Source organism: Morone saxatilis, unplaced genomic scaffold (genome assembly GCF_004916995.1).
Source record: "Morone saxatilis isolate NCDOM2014 unplaced genomic scaffold, NCSU_SB_2.0 Contig18, whole genome shotgun sequence".
NCBI lineage: Eukaryota > Metazoa > Chordata > Actinopteri > Moronidae > Morone > Morone saxatilis.
Window position 1 is genome coordinate 12,873,665 of NW_023339740.1, and position 19,661 is coordinate 12,893,325.

The window sequence follows — 19,661 nt, forward strand, 5'->3', positions numbered from 1 at the left end:
CTACAGTACAGTAACAGTGTGAATGTTGGTCGCCTTCGTCAGGGTGTTAATTATCTCTTCATTAGTTAGGTCTGCTTCTTATAAATTCTGTGCAGACTCACTCAGTCCTACACTTCTTGCAGTAACATCCTTATGGAATTATATTAGGTTAGTATAAAACACAAGATGGTGGTGATCACAGGAGATTTTATTCCATATAATCAATCAATCAAGTTTCATTTCATAAATTTGACTTTCATAATAAATATATATATATATATATATATATAAACACACACACCGATCAGCCATAACATTATGAGCACTCACAGGTGAAGTGAATAACACTGATTATCATGGCACCTGTCAGTGGGTGGGATATATTAGTCAGCAAAGATTTTAAAGCACAGTTTTTTATACAGTTTACATGTTTAGTGTGTATATAAAACCATGAGAAAAAAACAATATAAAATATAATATATGTAAATATTTATATATAACAAAATCACGAAATTCTATAAAATTATTTTTTAAAAATGCCTTTAGTGGGCAGGCTTAAATAAGAAAACAATGATAAAACATGTTAATAATTACAAAATGCAGTAGACTATTGACTGCTAACAACTGCTATATTACTATTAAGACCAAATGGATTTTTTTTCTTTTCCGTCTTTGTACTGTTGTGTTGTTAACTCATTTAACATCATGTTTCTCATTCAGAATGGCATGTAGGTATGCATTTTTCGTTTTTTTTTTCTCTGATACATGTGATTCTGATTTGGCCCTTCACACTGTATTCTGTCTTGCAGCATTAGGGGGTCCTGGGGGCCTGAGTCGTGGGGAAATGAGCCTGCCAGAGGTACAGTGTCACCTGGATAAAGAGGGAGCCTCTGATCTGGTCATTGACCTCATCATGAACACCACCAGTGACCGAGTTTTCCATGAAAGCATCCTCCTGGCTATTGCGTTGCTGGAAGGTGGAAACACCACCATCCAGGTCAGTTAACCTAAAAACCTCTATCATACAGATCTGGAAACTGAAGCCATATCCTACTGCTGAACCGCTACAAGATGTCTGGATCTTTTGGTTAAATGGTAGAAAATAATTCACCACTCACCTACTTTCCTTATTACCTAGTGTAACTGATCTGCAGTGGTTTTTATTTCATGAGCTGTTATCTGTGTAAAGGCTCAGCTTATCCCACAGTGCATCTTTAAATGACCTGCTACCATTTGATCAGTGAAGAAAACACACTGTATCATGGATGGAAGTTTTCATTACTAGAGGATCTGCAGTATGTGGGTCAGTGTGCCACTATAGCTGCACATGTACATTACAAAGGCGGCTCTCCTCCGCCTCATATCTAGCACTAAATCATTTAGCTCAAAGGCCCGGCCAGCTGCTAATGACAGCAGGAGTAGATTAGAGAAATATACTTTTGTATCCTATAAAACATTTTTTACATGTGTCTTATGTGTACGTTAGGCAATCTAAATTAATGTTCTTTATTCTATTTGCCTTAACCTGAGCCACTCTAACCCCTCTATCTCTACATGTCTCTCCCTGCTCATCATTTTTACATCTCTCTGTCTGTCTCTCTGTCTGTTCATCTCCCCGTCTTCCCATCTGTCTGTCCGTCTGCGTGTTGTTGTGTAAGCACAGGGCTTGCATAATCAGGTTAGAGCGAGGAAGCCACTGTGGCGGAGATAATGCTTTGGCTTCCCACGGCTGCTGCAGAGCTAGATCACGTGATCCGTCTGCGTTACATAAGGCTTGTGTGAATGAACAATGAGGAATGTCTCAGCCTTCAAAACATTCCAGCCTCTCTCCCGCTCCCTCACGCTCTCTTGCCGGCCCAAACTGGGTCATGCTGGGCCTCCGGAACTGGGGCAGTGGGGAGAGAGGGCGGAGGGAAGGAGGGAACACAGTGGGGATTGAAGAGAAACCGGAGCTCCTCTCACCCAAGTTTGTTCTGAAAAAGGATGTTTCTTTGGGGGGAAAAACTACTGTGCATGCTGGCTAGAAATATACCACATAGTGCAAATATTTGTGTTCTTTGAGTTACTGGATCATTTCCTAAAAGTTCTCAAACAGTTTGAGTGTAAGTGAACCCTGGCTTCCATCTCAGGCATCTGCCCACTGTACGTTTTTTGTTTAAACAGTGTAAGGTAGTGACAGCTTGAAGTTTGAATACCTAAATCAAGCATAATATTTCCACAAACTTTAAGTGTCACCATGAGGGGAAATTGCTCTGTGGATAATACCATTTGGCTTTTGTCAGTGTCTTCATTTGACATGCTAGCTAAGCACCTGTTTGGTGGATATCTTGCTCTCACGTAACACAGTTAACTATTTACTCATGACCTACATAGCACACAGAAATAAACCACACGGAATAACTCAAGATTGCATGCACAGTTGCTCACACAAACTCTTTCTGCTGTCATGCAAAGCCAACGTGTAGATAGTCCCAGGAACTTTGATATTTTAAAGTCAGTGCATCCTAATGCTTTCTACTCTTGTTGGCTCCTCGCCGCTCCTCTCTATTTCTGTCACATTCCAGCTCCTCTGCTACAGCTATCAGTGCTCCGCTCAGACAGCTGTAAATTATGTTGTGACATGGCGACTTGTGACATTTCCCTCGTCTACCATCTGGTGCATAACATGCATGCTGTTCGGTTTCCCTCCAAAACTCTTATATTGCAGGTGCGTTTAACCAGCATTGCAAAAGACAAACAAACCATGGAGTGCACAAGCTCTCTCAGGTGGAAAAATGACGAGAGGAGAGGCTGATTTTGAGGAAAGAAGGAACAGGAAAAGGGAAGGAGGAGAAGGACTAGGAGGAGAGCAGAGCTGCAGTTCCATTTGGTTTGCATGTGGTGCTGCCTGACATGAGAGGGAGGGTGAGAGGGAAAGGGAGTGCGAGTATAAATAGCTGTTACATAACATCCCTTTGTTGATGCCAAGTGGCGGAACGGAAGGAGAGAAGGGAAAGCGCTATGACCTTGTTTTTCAGTGTTGTCCGCCCCCACCTCGCCCTACTCCTCTCCGTCTCATTCCTCTCAGGGTTTGTCTCCATGGATACAGACAGGCTCCATGTTTACCCAACACTACAGGGGGGCCCCTGAGATGCTTGTCCCTCTCTTCTTTCGCTCTCTCTCTGTCTCTCCTTCATCCTCCCCTGTTACTATCACTCCATACACTCCTTGACCACCATGTGGTACTCTATAACGTCATCCCTTCATCATGCCACTCTTGTTCTTGCTTTTCAAGTGCTATCAAAACACAGATGGTGTCTTGATACGGCAGCACAGATTTTGTTACTGGGCGCATAAGCACCAGCATCGAAACACTACAGAGGCATCAACGTGGTTAGACATGAAAGTTAAGGTTTTCGCTTTCTGGTTCATTCTAAGACTCAACCTCACATACATTTCTAAAGAAACCATCAAATGAAAGTTTGCTGTGGTGTTTTTCTTTACTGTGGTGTTCCATCTTTATGTACAGCCTTTGTCTTTGTTTCGGTGAGTCATTCCATCCACTAAACTCAGCTCAGTTCTTAGAAACAGGCTCTTTTAAAAAATGACTTTAGTCTACTGCTGCAGGTGAAAACTTTCACTGCTGGACAATATCATTAATAACTCCTACATGACCAATACATTCACCTCCCAGCCACCATCAGTCAAACAAACATACCTCTCTACCACAGTGAGAAATAATAGCTCAGTTAACTGTGATCCATAAGATGGAATACCCCTGCCAGCACGGTTCAGGTCTTGCCAACCCTGCACTGCGAGCCTGACTGCACACTGAGACCTGAATCTCTATCCTGGGATATCCTAGAGCACTGCAGCGTTAATAAAATGATAGGCAGTGGAAAAAGAATGTGATTGCATAAGAATAAAGTTGGCAGTCACAGAGTTTCAGAGAGAATACTGTATGTGGGTGTGTCCACTCAGAATTGGCATGTGCCTAAGCCGGAGACAGCTGACCTAGTTTTGTGAGTGTAAAAGTCAGTGGGTGTATTAGTGTGTGTGCTCTCCAGCTTGCGAGTGCTTGTACTGTACAAGTGTGTGTGTCTGTGCGAGGTGTGTGTGAGGGGGGCTGCTCTTCTCTCCCTCTGTTTGCTCTGGTCCAATCGATGTGTGTTATCCTGGCCCAAGGCCTCACGCCGCACCCTCTGCACCCTGCCTTCCTCACCCCTTCCCTTGCAGACCCACACTTTAGCTGCCTCTCGGAGCACAGAGTTATGTGAGCAGAGACAGACCGGTATGACCATCACACACACACAGAACTCCGTCCTCAGGCATGCTGTGAGTTGTGAGCTGGGTTGCCAGTGCAGCTAATCCCCTCTCTGCACTCTCCACTCTGTCATCAAGTTGTTTATTGCGTGATGGCCTTGCTCGGCAGCTCCCACCCTCCCTGCACTGCTATCTCTTAGTTCCCGACTGTGTTGGCAGGAGTGTGTACGTGCAGGAGGGCTGCTGCTCAGTGGTGGAGGGCTGGGGTGGGGCACAAAGAGGCTCTGGAATCTGCTTTGGGGCACAAGCACACAGTTATGTCATTGTTTCTTTGGAGGAAACTGCAGTCCTGTGTTAGCGCGGCTCTGTGTCATGTTAATAAGCTGCATACACTCTCTTGTTTTGCTACTGAATGGGTTGGTCACTATTTATAATATTAAGTGAAAAGATTTAGCAGTGCGTTTAGCATTAAATTCCAATGCATATATACTTCTTAGTGCAAGCGCCCTCAGACTGTGTCCTTGAAGTAGGAGAAACAAGTCTTGTTTTGTTCGTTTTGCTTAACATTTTCCTTGTGACTATCATTCATTTGTTTCCTCTAGTAGCCCAGTTTTACATCTAACCTGGAAAGACAGATGGTTATGTAACAAACTTTGACAACTGGCCTAGATACTGTCTGATAACATTCTCTTTCTCCCTATCTCTTGCTCTCGTTTCCCCTCGCTCAATCATCTGCTTTTTTATCCTTTTTACTCCCTTATTCCCTCACTGGTGTCTGTCTTTTGCCTCTAGCTCTTTTTCTCCCTGCTCCCCACCATCTCAGTTTCTCTATCTGTATAAGTAGGCCAGGCTTCTCCCTCTCGTGTCATTTTTCACCCCGTTAGTGTGGCGAGGCTGCTTCTGGTCGAAGCATTTCCATAGGCTAAAGCAGATAACAGCTCTTACATAATCAAAACAACAGTCCTGTGGGTTGGGACACGGTGTGCTCGCAGGCTTGAAAGTGTTCTAATTCTGCGTGACCCCATTCCACAGCAATAACTATGGCGTTTAAACCCTTGCATCGCATTTAATTCAGGCTGGCTTCACTATAGGTGTATAAGGGTCCAGTCAAGACCATTTTGCTCACTGAGTGATGATTTATTAGTAAAAATCTGATAGAATATTTGGAATACATGCTCACAGACAGACAAAGAATTTTAAACAAAAGCAGACCTAAAAGCTGGCCAGGTCCATGTTCCAACATCACGTTCACTGCTCTTACCCTATGTTGACTGCACTCTGAATAATGTATCAGTTGCATTATACAAACTTAAAGGGGAAAATAAAGCTACACTGTAATGTCGGCGTACAAGTGTGTGAATGTCATCATTTATATTAGGCATGAAACAAATTACTATTTTTATTATCAACCTGTTTCCACTTGTTTTGTTTGTAAAATGTCTGAAAATATTGAAAAAATGACTTGAGAATCTGGAACCAGAGAAGCTTTGGTGCTTTTAACACGCTTAATCAATTACCAAAATTGCATGTAGCAGACAATAACATCCATAATCTCTTTTTTCTATTCTTGTTTCCTTGTTCCCAGCGTTCGTTCTTTTGCCGTCTGACAGAAGACAAGAAATCAGAAAAGTTTTTCAGAGTATTCTACGACCGTATGAAGTCGGCCCAACTGGAGATCAAAGCCACGGTGACAGTAAATACCAGCGATCTGGGAAACAGGAAGAGAGACGATGACAGCCAGGACAAAGACGTCCCTGTTCGCAAGAAAGGTCAGAGAGGTCACTTTCTGATGTAGGACCTAATGTCAGGTTGTTACCAACAAAAGATGCTGTTCATTTATAATGTAGATAATTCGAATTTGTTTGCAAATCCAGATTAGAAGAGAAGAGAATTTTGGTGGGTTTCGACTTCATCCTTATTCCCTCTGTGCTGTTTGTCTCTGTTTAGCCAGAGACTCAGCTGTGGTCATGACAGAGGATGTGAAAGAGCAACTGTTAGAGGCCTCGTCTGCCACTAAGAAGGCCTTTAACTCTTACCGGCGCGAAGCGGACCCTGAAGACCACTTCAACTCAGCCGACGGCCAGCCCAGCACTGGGGACAAGAACCAGGACGAGGGAGAAATGAGTTTTGTAATCATTATCATGCAGCCCATCCTTCGCTTCCTTCAACTACTTTGTGAGAATCACAACAGGGACCTACAGGTGGGCAGACTGAGCTTCAGCTTTACAGATAAACATTAGAGTGGATCACACTCGGCTACAGCACCTTCCTTTCTGTGACATCTCATATGTGCATGCTTTTGTTTCTTTGCTGCAGGGTTTAGACGCAGTTCTCATGGTTTTATTACCAGTGCTAAATGTTTTCATCATCATTGTCATTCCTCAAGTCATGCCTGACTTCTTTAGGATATGGCAATGGCTTCTTTATTTATAGCTATACAGTGTGAAAGGCAAACCCCCCTTTTTTTTCTTATTACACTTAGCCTGAAATTCTTTGTCCTACAGTCAAATCCAGAAAAGAATGCAGCTGGACAACTTGATTTAGAGCAGAGCCCAAACATGATGCCTTCAGATTTACTACTTGCATGTTTTACTTTCCTGCATCTGTTTCTGTTTTTTACCAACAGCGGAGGACAGAAAATAGTTTATTAAAGGTCAGATTATGTGTCCGAAGCAAAGGTCAAAGTGAGATATTAAGTGAGAGCGTTTTTCTTCACCTTTCTTTCACTTATTAGGTATCAATTATCATTCAGCATCATTTTAACATACATTATCACCTACATTATACTACAGCTTGTTCATGCATTGGGTATTTGACAAAGAAATTACTGCAGAAACAATTAGTCCATTAAACAATCAATAAACGGAGAGAAAATTAGTTGAAAACCTTTTTGATCATCATTTTATGGTTGAAGTAATTCTTTTTTACTCATTAATTATCAAAAAAGCCAAATATTCACTGTCATTTTGATTGAATATCTGTCTTTTAGACTGTTGGTCTGACAAAAACAAGAAGATGAAGATTTACATTTTATTAACAAAATATATAAGCCTATAAATGTAATATTAAAATAATTGTGCAGTTTAAGAAATAATTCAATAAAGACAGTAAATGTTGATATAACATTTGGTTTCATTCGGGAATAGACCTCTCTGAATGAAGTAGTTCAGACAAAAATGTAATTAAATAATTTATAGACTCCTCGTTCCTTTGTAACTGAGATCTACACTTTACTTTTTATCAAAACAGAGCAAGTTGGCCTCTTTTGTGTTTTGCAGAAATAGTTAAACTGTGGGTCTAGTCTAAAAGTTCCACCTTGTTATGTCTTCCTCTCTCATCACCAACATTGCAAAACAAAAACAATCTGTAGCACACCAGCCTCTTATTATTAATTCATCGCATATCACATCTGCTCTTACCTGCCAAACCCTACTGTTTTCATCTCGTCAGAACTTCCTTCGCTGTCAAAACAACAAGAACAACTACAACCTCGTGTGTGAGACTCTGCAGTTCTTAGACTGTATCTGTGGCAGCACCACAGGAGGTCTCGGCCTACTGGGACTGTACATCAACGAAAAGAACGTGGCCCTCATCAACCAAACTCTGGAGAGTCTCACAGAGTACTGCCAAGGCCCCTGCCATGAAAACCAGGTACATAAAGAGACTTTGCCAGAGGGGGAAGTCTGGGACAGTACTAAAGCGCTGTCTGCCTTTTTAATTTTTAATTTATCTCTTCCAGAATTGCATTGCCACTCACGAGTCCAATGGAATTGATATCATTATTGCTCTGATCCTGAATGACATCAACCCACTTGGGAAAAAGCGGATGGACCTGGTACTGGAGCTCAAGGTAAGTGAAGGATCTACACCTTTGTTTGATCCAAGAGAATGGGTTAACTCTGAGTTTGGGTCTTAAGGCAAAAATGTGGGGGGAAAAAAACTGCAGTAGTTTCCTTTCACAGCAGGATGGAATATCACAGGCTACAAGTATAAGAACTGGACATTCATTCCTCTGAACTGAACTAGCTTTTGTGCTCGCCTGCCAAGACAAATAGCTGCAGAGTGCATTTTCCTAGAGCACCAGGGTTTCTGTCTATTTTCCTTGGATGAAGAAACTGACAGAGCTTAAGTTCTTAGTGCTCTCTCTCTTTCTTTCGCTCTCAGAATAATGCATCCAAGCTGCTGCTCGCCATCATGGAGAGCCGCCATGATAGTGAGAATGCAGAGAGGATCCTTTACAACATGAGGCCTAAAGAGCTGGTGAGGAAATGGTGTTGTGCATCTTGTTCTCCTCTAGAACAACAGCTACTGAGCGATTGCCTCTGCCCTTGGGTATCACAGAGCAATAATATCACATGTTATCTTGTAAAAAGCATAAAGTTGTGTGTGCTTATCTATGTGTGTCCAGGTGGAGGTGATAAAGAAGGCCTACCTGCAGGGAGAGGTAGAGTTTGAGGACATAAAGGAGGAGGAGGATAATGGGGAAGAGGAGGAACATGATGCTGCTTCCCCCAGAAATGTTGGACACAACATCTACATTTTAGCTCACCAGGTCTGCTGTTCATCAGAATCCCAACAATATTATATGTTATATGAAATAATGAACTATTAGAAGCTTATTCCTTGTTGCTGCGTGTCCTCCATACAGTTGGCACGTCATAATAAGGAACTGTCCATGATGTTAAAGCCAGGAGGGACCAGTGGAGAGGGAGATGAGGCCTTGGAGTTCTACGCCAAACACACTGCTCAGATAGAGGTCACAACACACAACCCCTATCACATAGCAAATCTCACAAAACAAGTTAATCGTCAAGAAAACTCAACGTTTAAAGTATATTTGCAAAGAAACTGTCTCAAAGCATATACCATGTGGAGCTACTGTGTAGAGGCCATGGAGATGACTGTGTGTCTCTCTGTTCAGATTGTGCGCCAGGACCGCACCATGGAGGAGATAGTTTTCCCTGTGCCCAACATCTGTGAGTTCCTGACCTCGGAGTCAAAGCTGCGAGTCTACTACACCACAGAGAGAGACGAGCAGGGCAGCAAGATCAACGACTTCTTCCTGCGAGCCGAGGACCTCTTCAATGAGATGAACTGGCAGAAGAAGCTCAGAGGTAGGCTCAAGATGTAGTGGTCCATTACACATGACTAATATTTATATCAGTTATGAGGGGTGATACAGGACCACCTTTTATATAATGAATGGTTATTCACTTGAGTTTGATTATTCATTCGAATTTGGCTTAATAAACTCTTCTTCTGTAGGTGATCTTTAATTATTTGAAGCACATGAATTGCTAGAAGTGCAATAATGCTCCACACTGACGTATGGGATACACATGATTAACACATGATGTTCATAAAAAAACAGCTAATTCTCACATTTGAGAAGCTGGAATGAATGATTTAAGCAATTAGTCCATTATCGAAACTATTGCTGATTCATTCTCTGTTAATCGACTAATGGATCGCTCCACTAGTTGTTTCAGCTATATACTTAATGCTTCAGACAAGAGATGCTTTTGATTATTATCTTAACAAGAAAGTAAGTCAGAAAGTCCACTTTGTTGTCTTCATAAATGTGACTCTTTATGCTAAGAGTCGGCTGATGCTGATCAGCTGATGCCTTTTTTTTTCCAATGATTGATTTGACTTGATGAATATCTTTAACCTGGTTTGCGTCACAGTGGCTCAATGATGTGATGTCTCTCGCCTCACCGCTCTGACAGCCAGCTGGTTGACTTTCTTTGTGGAGTTTGCATGTTCCACTTGTGTTTGTGCGCTCTGGTTTCCTTTTACAGTCCAAAGACATGCAGTTTAGGTGCACTGGAAACTCCAAATCAACCGTAGGTGTGAATGTGGCTGTGTGTGTGTGTCTGCCAGTGGCAGACTGGCGACATGTCCAGGGTGTAACCCGTCCTTCACCCCAATGCAAGCTGAGATAGACCTCTGTCTCTGCAAGCCTGAGCAGGATAAGCGGGTATGGAAAATGGTTTTAAGGATGTGTATCCCTGTCTTGACAGTGGGGCTAACAATGTCATCCTGTGTGTGCTCGTGTCAAGATATGTGCATGTTTCCACTGTCTAAAAGCAGACAGGGGCTTTCCACGTTCTTTGAGCCGTGAAACATTTGTACAGTAACCTTATGAATCATAACTGAGAACTCTATTGCTCACGCACACAAACATGTACACACAGACCCCGCACCCACACTCAGTCACACTTCTAATCCACATACAAGACTGCATACCCACACAAAGCCATATTTTGTCTCTCACTCAGAAGAGGGGATGGACAGAGAAAAGTCCCTGCATCTGTTTCTGTTTTCTACCAACAGCAGAGGACAGAAAATCGTTTATTAAAAGTCAAATTGTGTCTGAAGAAAAGGTCAAAGTGAGATGTTCTTAAGCCTTTTTCTTTACTTTTCTTTCACTTTAGTTCGGTGACAAGTATAATTTACCATCATTTTTATATACGTTATTAACAATATTGGTTGTTTTAAGTTTCCTCTGTGGATCCCTGTTGTTTTTTTTAACCATTGTCCTTATATATACGTTGAATTGAATTGAACCAATATTGCTCGGTTTTCTTGAGCTCTTACTCTCAAATTAACCCTGCAGCTTGTTAATACATTGGGCATTTGATAAAGAAATTACTGCTGAAACAATTAGTCGATCAAGCAATCAATAAAACATTTTTGATAATCAATTTATGGTTGAAGTAATTATATTTTACTCATTTTGATTGAATATCTTTGTCTTTTAGACTGTTGGTCAGACAAAAACAAGAAGATGTCATCTTTGCATTTTGGAATATACAAACAATTTTTATACAAAATCTGTAACGCTATAAATTTTATGTTGTATCTGCATTGTCTCTCTCTTCCCTTCAGCCCAGCCAGTGCTGTACTGGTGCTCCAGAAACATATCAGTGTGGAGTAACATTTCCTTCAACCTGGCTGTGCTCATGAACCTGCTGGTCTGCTTCTTCTACCCACTGGAGGGAGTGCACGGAGGTCAGTCACACACGAGTAGAAACATGAGAGTGAGAACAAACTTTTCTTTTTTTTAAACCGTGCACGGTCCCTGCTTACATCCTGTTTCTAATATCACTGTTGAGATCTCACTTCACATATCCAGTGGCTCAATCATTTTAAATTGAGAGTTATTTTACCCTTTTTACTGTGAAGTGGATATTAGTTCTGGTGAAGCTGCCTGCCTCTTTCATACATAAGACACATTTGCTGCATATTTATGTTGTATTGACACAGCGTCATATATAGAGGCAAACTTGTATGCACTGCACTGTTTTTGTATTGTTCAAACAAAGGCTATGCTCAGTGATGCAAAACAGGAAGGACGGAAGCTTGCTTACATATTTTTTTCTACTCCAAACTGCTCCTATTACATGTTACAGACTGTACTGACATGGCATGTTGTATAGATAAAGGGGAAAGATAGAAAGGATCTACTACAATAATAGACTATATTCAGTTTATAGCACTAATTGCTATACCCAGCAATAAAGCCTCAATATAAAACCACAAATTAGGAAGAAGTGGAAAGCCCCGACTCATTGCCATATTATGTCACCCGTTTTAGCTTGTATCTAGTTCATATTTTGTTTTACATTCTACTCTGATATTAGAAACTATCTGGACAGACATGTCACATGGTGCAGCCACCCACAGATATAGAAGATCTGACTCTCAATCCTTCCCCTGGCCATCAGTATTGACCCGCTGATCTTCTTTTACTGCAATGTTCTGATCTGCTGACTTCTAATCACTTGACCAGGATTAGGAGCAGGACCTGAAAGGGCCATTACCTTTGTTTAAAACACGCCCACACACACAGACTAACCACAACCCATTGTGTCAAAGCATATTTGACTTTCAGTACTATGGAGTATGGAGACCACAATAAATACAGGAGTGTCCTGTGTCATTTAGTGTCACATGAACAAAGCTTACATTGTAGGACAAAGTTATACACAACATGTCATGTGATCAAAAAAAAAGTCATACTTCATGTTTTACACTTCAAACAAGGTAATTTATTCCACTGCCAAATCCTCCTCAGGGATGTTTTTCTATTTGTATTTTCTATATTCTGTCAGTGGGTTCAGTTTTCCATTGGAATCTCTTCTGAATCTTTGCAAATCTTCTGCAAAGAAAAATGACGATAAGAATGCAAATTTAATCTCCATGCATCTTATATCAGTTCTTTTACATCTTCAAAAAAAAAATCTGAACGAACATATTTGTGCAGTTCCGTAGGTTTGCATACATCTTTTTAAATCTCTATGTAACAGAACGAATAATTTAAAAATAAAAAATAAAAAAATGTAACAGAGCAGAACAATTAACACCAAAGACATCTGTTGTACAATTCATGCAATCATAGTTTCAACTTTAAGAAACTGAGTTCACAACATGAGTAAGGTCTGACTGTATTTCTTCTCTGTACTGGTACTTGGTCTGTGTGCAAGACATCATCACGTGAGACTCCAGCATACCTTTAGCCTGCTTTAACAGGCACTTTTATGGCTTTGGGCCTTTTCCTTCTCTCTTACTCACATTCACATACACACAGTGTGCCTGCCTTTCCTCCACTCTCCTCCCGCCTTTGCTTGGGGCTTTAGAATGAGGGTTATAAGAGCACGAGATCTGGGTCAGTGTGTTCTGCCTGCATACATGACTGACTGCCTATTCATGAATAGCTTTGGTTAGCACCACATATTCAAAACACATGCTCACACTCAGACAGGGCATGCTTGCAGCCTCCTCAACTCAAAATTGTATAGATGTTTGCACACAATCATCAAGTGTAAGGTAGGTACAGAGTTTGTGAGTGCACGTAAGCGCCCTTTCTTTCAGTGCAGTGTGCCACATCACTGGAGCTGTGTGTTGCTCCCTGCTTGCTCCTCATGAATCTTTCAGCGGAGGTATTTTTAGAGATGGCTGTTATGTAAGTGGCACCTGTCATGTGATCTCCACAGGGACTGGGAGGGAGAGAAATCTAGAGAAAGGGAAGGAGGCAAGGAGACAGAAAAAGGGAGGAGGAGAGGAAGTAGGGGAGGAGAGGAGGGCTCCCTTATCCGCAGTACTCCCCTTCTGCTTTCTAATCCACTGCAGCTCTCTCTGTTATTTTAATCCTTGCTGTTCTGCCCCATTTCCCTTTTTTTTGTCCTCCACCCTCTCCGTTTTCTACCTTTCTAACAGAAATACATTCATCTGTTTTTCTTTTTTCCTTTTCTGTGTTGTCTGAGGTTGATCTGTGACCAGTACTTACAAGCATACACATGCCATTCCTGTGTTTTAAGAAAAAGGGGTCAGTTACAGAGGCAGCAGGTTGGGTGTGGCCTTGTTTTTATGTTGGTTAATTCTGGTCCAGGGTTTTAGCCTGAGTGACACGTTGCCACATGAAACCCCTGACTAGGACACTAATCCTGGATTTACCCCAGATCAAGGGAAGCATCAGGTAGGCGCTCACTAAAGCTTAGTGCACACACACACACACACACACACACACACACACATACAAAAAAGTATGTCATACACTTTTGGGTGTTATGTAACTGGCTCTCTTTGAGTTCAAAGTCTCACTAATGAAGGCCCAAGGCCTGCCTGAGAGGCAAAACTTAGTAGAAGCCAGTTAAGGCCTAGTTTAAGCTGAAAACTGCACCGTCATCCTCCAAACATGATACTTTAATATTCCATATATGGAAAATTCGCTATTTAACAGGGTTGTCAAATTCTGCAGTTTTAGCTTAATACAGTTGATTTTCTGATGCATATGTGTACGTTCATGTATCTTCTGCAGTTATGCTGGATCCCCACCTGTCTGCACTGCTGTGGATGGGAGTCTTGGCAACGCTGGTCATCGTTATCATCATGCCCCAACCGCTGGGCATCCGTGCCCTCGTCATCATCACCATCCTCCGTCTCATCTTCTCTGTTGGTCTGGAGCCCACCCTCTTCCTTCTGGGTGCCTTCAATGTGAGTATTCTGCCTTTAAAGGGTCAGTTCACCAAAATGCAGTTAGTTTTTCGTTTAATGGCCCAGCTTTTGAGATGTTTGTCTTTGAAATGCATTTTGCAGCCACACCACAATGGAAAGAAATGGAATTTTAAAATTGAAACAATTAAGTTATTCAAAGAAAAGTAATTAAACCAAATTAAAACAACTGTTTTGATAATCGATTATTCATCATCAGTCATTTTTCGATCAAAAATACATACAGAAGTATTTTTCCAGAAACAATGTCCCTGTTTCTCTGGAAAATCCTTAGTTATGGACAGTTTTTATTGGAACGGTTTTCTACAGAGGAGCTGGTCCCAATGAAAACAGCTGACAATGTGTGAGCACTTAAAATGAAATTAATTTACCTCCATTGTTTCAAGGTAGAGGCGGAAATCTGAGAGATGAATATCTCAAAACCTGAACCATTTTACGTCAAAACTATCTGCATGACTAGATTACATAATTTTGGATGAACTGACTAGTCTTTTCTTTCCTGTATGTGTGTGTGTGTGTCAGTAAGTAGTTTTCCCCAGAGAAATGTTATAAACACACCACTTCTATTTTACCATTCACACCCACTGTATGTACTTTCAAATACTGAGAAAAATCTCCACCGTGCTAGTTCCAGTTCTTCTTTCAACTCTCACGCACTCTGCCAGGCCAGAGCCCGTCTGCCTGTGGTGTTGCCCCCTGACCCTACTCTTCTCTCTGGCTGTGTTATGGGGTGTGAAGTGCGTCACTGGACCCTAGAGAGCGTGACACCACCCCTGCACTCGCCAGGGATTTTCTAGATGTTCTTAAACACGTATACACACACACAAAATAAAGTTGTGCACACAAGTCTGTCATCTCTCCCCTCATTTGCTGTTTCCATGTACCTAAGTGGGTTATTGAAAGAGATCAGGTTAAGGCAGGAAACACGTTACCATGGACTAGCCTAATTACTCTAAAATGTAGTTTACATGCTGCTGGTCAATAGTTAAATGTCTCCCTGACCGAGTTTGATTTTTTGCTTTGCAGATGTTTGAATTTTTAAAATAGGTCGAACTTCAGTTTAATTTAGTGAGACTTTAGACTGATGGCATTATTTCGAATAAACCCACTGCTGTCACAGTGATACTATCCCTGCCCTAAGTATTTATCATGCACATGTACTCTTTACATGTAAAACCCAGTTAGAAATTGACCATGAAGTCAGGTTTCTCCGGCAGGCATCAACAGAAGCAGTGTTAACCGGGTTTCTGGTAATCCCTTTGCCTGGTTTCTCACTTACGTGACATTTACGAAACAATTCATTGCAGAAAGCCAACAATAACCAGGTTACTTACGTGGATGTAAACACACTCATTGGGTCCTCACTTAGCTTAAAAGCCTCCCACACCATGCTGCTGTCAACATCTTCTGTCTGACCTCAATTCTTCAATATTAAAATGATTAATGGTTGATTATCTTGAATTCTTATTATTAAGAGCAGTTGACTTTATCTTCCAGGTCTGTAATAAAATCATCTTCATGATAAGTTTTGTGGGGAACCGAGGAACCTTCACACGCGGCTACAAAGCCATGGTGTTGGACTTTGAGTTCCTCTACCACCTCATTTACCTCATCATCTGCTGTATGGGAGTGTTTGTCCACGTCTTTTTCTACAGTCTTCTGGTGAGAAAAACACACACCCTGTGCATACACGCATACTGAGAATGCATGCTTTAACACCTTTACAACCACACTTACTCAAACCTGCTTTGACTTAGTGAAGAGAGGCAGGTGAAACCATTAAGGAATATGAAAGCAAGATGTTTTGAGTAAAACCGTGTGTAAAATATTTCGTTTCTCTCTGAATGTAGCCTCAGCTTTCCTTCATGGTGCATTCAAGGACATTTCCTTCTTGCAAGCCAGATTTTGCCTTATTTGGTGCTGTAACAGTGTTGCTGTTGTTGTTGTTGTTGTTGTTGTTTGGGTGTTACGTGTTGTGTGCCGAGGCCTCAGGTCTGCTTTATAGTGTGTCAGACTCAATAAGTCAGTAATTAGATATGTTTTCCATTCACCCTGGCCCAAGCAGCTCCTCTGCAGATGCAGCACAACATATTTCCATATTTTGTAGCCTGAATAACAAGATGCTGAAAACTTAATAAGTAACTCACGTAATTCATTTCAGACAGATAAAATTGTGCATACAGCGCAGAAGAAAAAAAGTATATAGCCACATTGTGCAAGGAAATCTAATCCAATATAATCCATGTTTGTTTCTTGACACTGGTGTATTACTTCACACTGCAACAAATACTGGTCACACTGTATGTAGAAGATGGCAATATGCAACCCTAAATTAATGCACTGCATGTTTCTGATTTGGCCTTTTGAGACATATTAAGACACTTGAGGCACTACAATGAATCTATTGCAACATATTTTTCCCTTAGTTTTGTAACTTGTGCTTTGCCTATGTAGCTGTTCGACCTTGTATACAGAGAAGAGACCTTGCTGAATGTGATCAAGAGTGTAACTCGTAATGGACGCTCCATTGTGCTCACCGCTGTGCTGGCTCTCATCCTGGTCTACTTGTTCTCCATCGTTGGCTACATTTTCTTCAAAGACGACTTTATCCTGGAGGTGGATCATATCCCCAACACAACCCTGAGTGAGGACTGGCTCCTGTCATTTGTCATTTTTTCCAAACAGCCTTAAAAAGAACACATTGTAGGTTTTTCATTTAGAAAAGCCAAGAAAACTTACGCACTGTCCCTTCGTACTTCCTAGAAAATGGAGCCAGCCTGGCCAGCGAGTTTCTGTCTGCAGGAATGTGTCAGGGAGGGATTGATGAAAACTGCACCACAGGAGCCCTGCAGGAAGGTAATGCATACTGCAACACTGGGGTTTACATGGGATAAGCTTGAGAAATGTGTCTTCAGATAAACATTTTAAACCAGTGTATAAACAATATTTGAATGTTCAGTGTCTTTGGACATTTAATTTATTTGCAAACAAATGTATTTATTGAGGAAATCAAGGTTTGATTGCATATATCTCCTGACAGTGGTTGTAATATGAAAAACAAAGGCAGTAACTGTTAAAATGGAAATGAGGCCTTTTTAGTAAAAGGATTTGAAAAAGAAATCTAGCAAATAATGAGAGGTGTTAAATTTTGCAACTACAAGATTGCACATGGCTGGAGGGCATGATCATCCCTTCAGGCATCTTTAACCTGAAGGGATGATCAGAGCACAAGTTTAATCAAGTTTCTCTTTCTTGCAAGATTTGAAAATTGAGAGCAAAAATAAATAAAAACCCAGCAAGAGGTTCATTAGGAAGGATTTATGGTGACGTCCTCAGCCTCGTCAGACCACAATAAGTAAAAAGAAAAACCGTGTGATGTTTTTGCAGATATTGTGCACTTCTTTCTTGTGCTCTGCAGTTACCCACTAATTCACATTTTAATTCATGTGGCTCAGCTGTGTCAATGTCACATGACTGCCATTTGACCGTAACAATTTACATGTGACCTCTTTGACCCTCATGTGATATCAGCACATTAACTCCCAAAAAGGTTTAAATGCCTGGGACTTTGAGACTGAAATGGAAAATACAGCTACCGTTGACTCAGTAATGCTTTTGTTCTGTTTGTTCTTTATGATCCAAAACATTGTCAGAGATACGACCCATAAACTGGCCCAGTTAATTCAGTCAAAACAGAATAGCGCCAGTTTCATTCTTTCAGCCATCCGCCCAGACATAAGAACTATAAAAAAAAGATTTGGCCAATGATGAACACAGTTAGCAAGGCGATCGTGATATGTTGATTCCTGTCCATCATGTGACTGGGTCAAAGGTCCATAAATTCATAAATGTATTTCCTTTTTAACTACTGCTGTGACTTATAAACTTGTAATGTTTTTTTTCTTTTCTTTTTTTCTGTCTGACTCAAGTTCAACAAAAGCTGTTGTTACATTCCAGCTAAACAAAAAGACTCTTGCTTTGACTAACCACATGTTCTGTGAACCAAAACATGTAAAAAAAGTTTCAACAGATATCAGGTTCTGCAAATAAGCCAAGGATGTTTATGACCAAATAGCAGATGATACCTTATATTTATATAGTGACTACAAGGCTATCAAATCCTGCTCTAACACAGATTAATATTAGTTGTTTACAATCAGAAAACATATTTCAAAATAAGATAACAATCCACTTGGATTGTTTGTTGTGATAAGTCATTTTAATTAAATACTGTATATAAACATTATAATTACATCTAAATGTAAATCGAATATCATAATGTAATTAATGCATCATGAATATGGCACTAGTTGCTTATGAAAGTTTAATGGAACATAAAATATAGTGTGTGTCAGTCTTTAATATGCACTCCTCTAAGTGACATTAGTGCTACACAGTAACTACAATAATCACTTAATGTTCTCACCTTTGATTTTACTTTTCATACTTTGGATTTGAGTTTCTAAAGAGGTACTGTAATTAGCATATCATGCTATTCAGATTGCTACGTGTAAATTTCGGTTCAAGTCCCACAGATACAAATTATGAGTTGGTGGGACTGGTAGCTTGGGAGGATGCCCAGTTTTTCACCTCCTGTGCACGTGCCGGGAATGATTTGGGTGCCTTAGCAGGTCAAATTGGCCAACTAACCCTCCCGTGTAAAACCTAGATGCTTACAGTTGCTGTGAGAAGGAAGGTGGAGGCAAAAAGGAACAATGGGGCGAACAGCCGCCCAAAGGAATTGGAATAAATTTAGACCGAGAAAGTGCGGGTGGCCTTAGAGACGCCACCCAGTCACTCCACCATCTTCTTCCCTTTGCATGTACAACATGTGCCATGAAGTGTGGTGGCATGTTGCAAGGCCTTGTAGGTGTGGTGTATAAAAAAGTGAAATAAACCTGCAGAGATATTCCTCTCCCCTGGAGATCAATAAAGGTAAAAATGAAAAAGAAAAAAAAATGTACCTGCATAATCTTTTTTGGGTCACATGGGTTAGTTTAGTACTCATTATGTTACATGAACTAAAAAATCTAGGTCTTACTGGTCCTGATTACCCAGTCATGCCAGCTTTATAAAGCCTTATCTTGTAATTAATGTTCTCTAGTGCTGCAGTTTAAATATGAGTTTATGAGTAGTCTGTAAACAAATACACACCTGCTAATAAACAAATCACACCTTTTGCAGCCTTTTGTAGCCTCTTCAATCATTTGACCAAAGCTTGTATTTCCTCAGATTTGGTGGATGACAGTGAGGAAGACAGCAACATGGAGCGGACGTGCGACTCTCTACTGATGTGTATTGTCACTGTTCTGAGTCATGGCTTGAGGAGTGGAGGGGGTGTAGGGGATGTTCTTCGCAAGCCTTCCAAAGAGGTACATGCAGCTCCGACTAGGCCTCTGACGGTACTGTGTGTGTGTGTGTGT

The 19,661-nt window shown here is 41.0% G+C and overlaps 1 protein-coding gene across 1 annotated transcript in view; it reads left to right on the top strand.

Annotated features, from left to right (window-relative positions):
* Positions 1–19,661, top strand: part of LOC118328709 (inositol 1,4,5-trisphosphate receptor type 1) — a gene marked incomplete in the record, with an annotated part of 65,849 nt that overhangs the window by 40,461 nt on the left and 5,727 nt on the right. Inside the window, 15 exon segments of the mRNA XM_035662593.1 lie at positions 789–976; positions 5,807–5,990; positions 6,169–6,422; positions 7,672–7,872; positions 7,961–8,071; positions 8,386–8,481; positions 8,630–8,773; positions 8,870–8,977; positions 9,143–9,335; positions 11,113–11,235; positions 14,045–14,220; positions 15,736–15,900; positions 16,693–16,882; positions 17,002–17,094; positions 19,471–19,610. Of these exon segments, the coding sequence (XP_035518486.1) occupies positions 789–976; positions 5,807–5,990; positions 6,169–6,422; positions 7,672–7,872; positions 7,961–8,071; positions 8,386–8,481; positions 8,630–8,773; positions 8,870–8,977; positions 9,143–9,335; positions 11,113–11,235; positions 14,045–14,220; positions 15,736–15,900; positions 16,693–16,882; positions 17,002–17,094; positions 19,471–19,610 (2,366 nt within the window).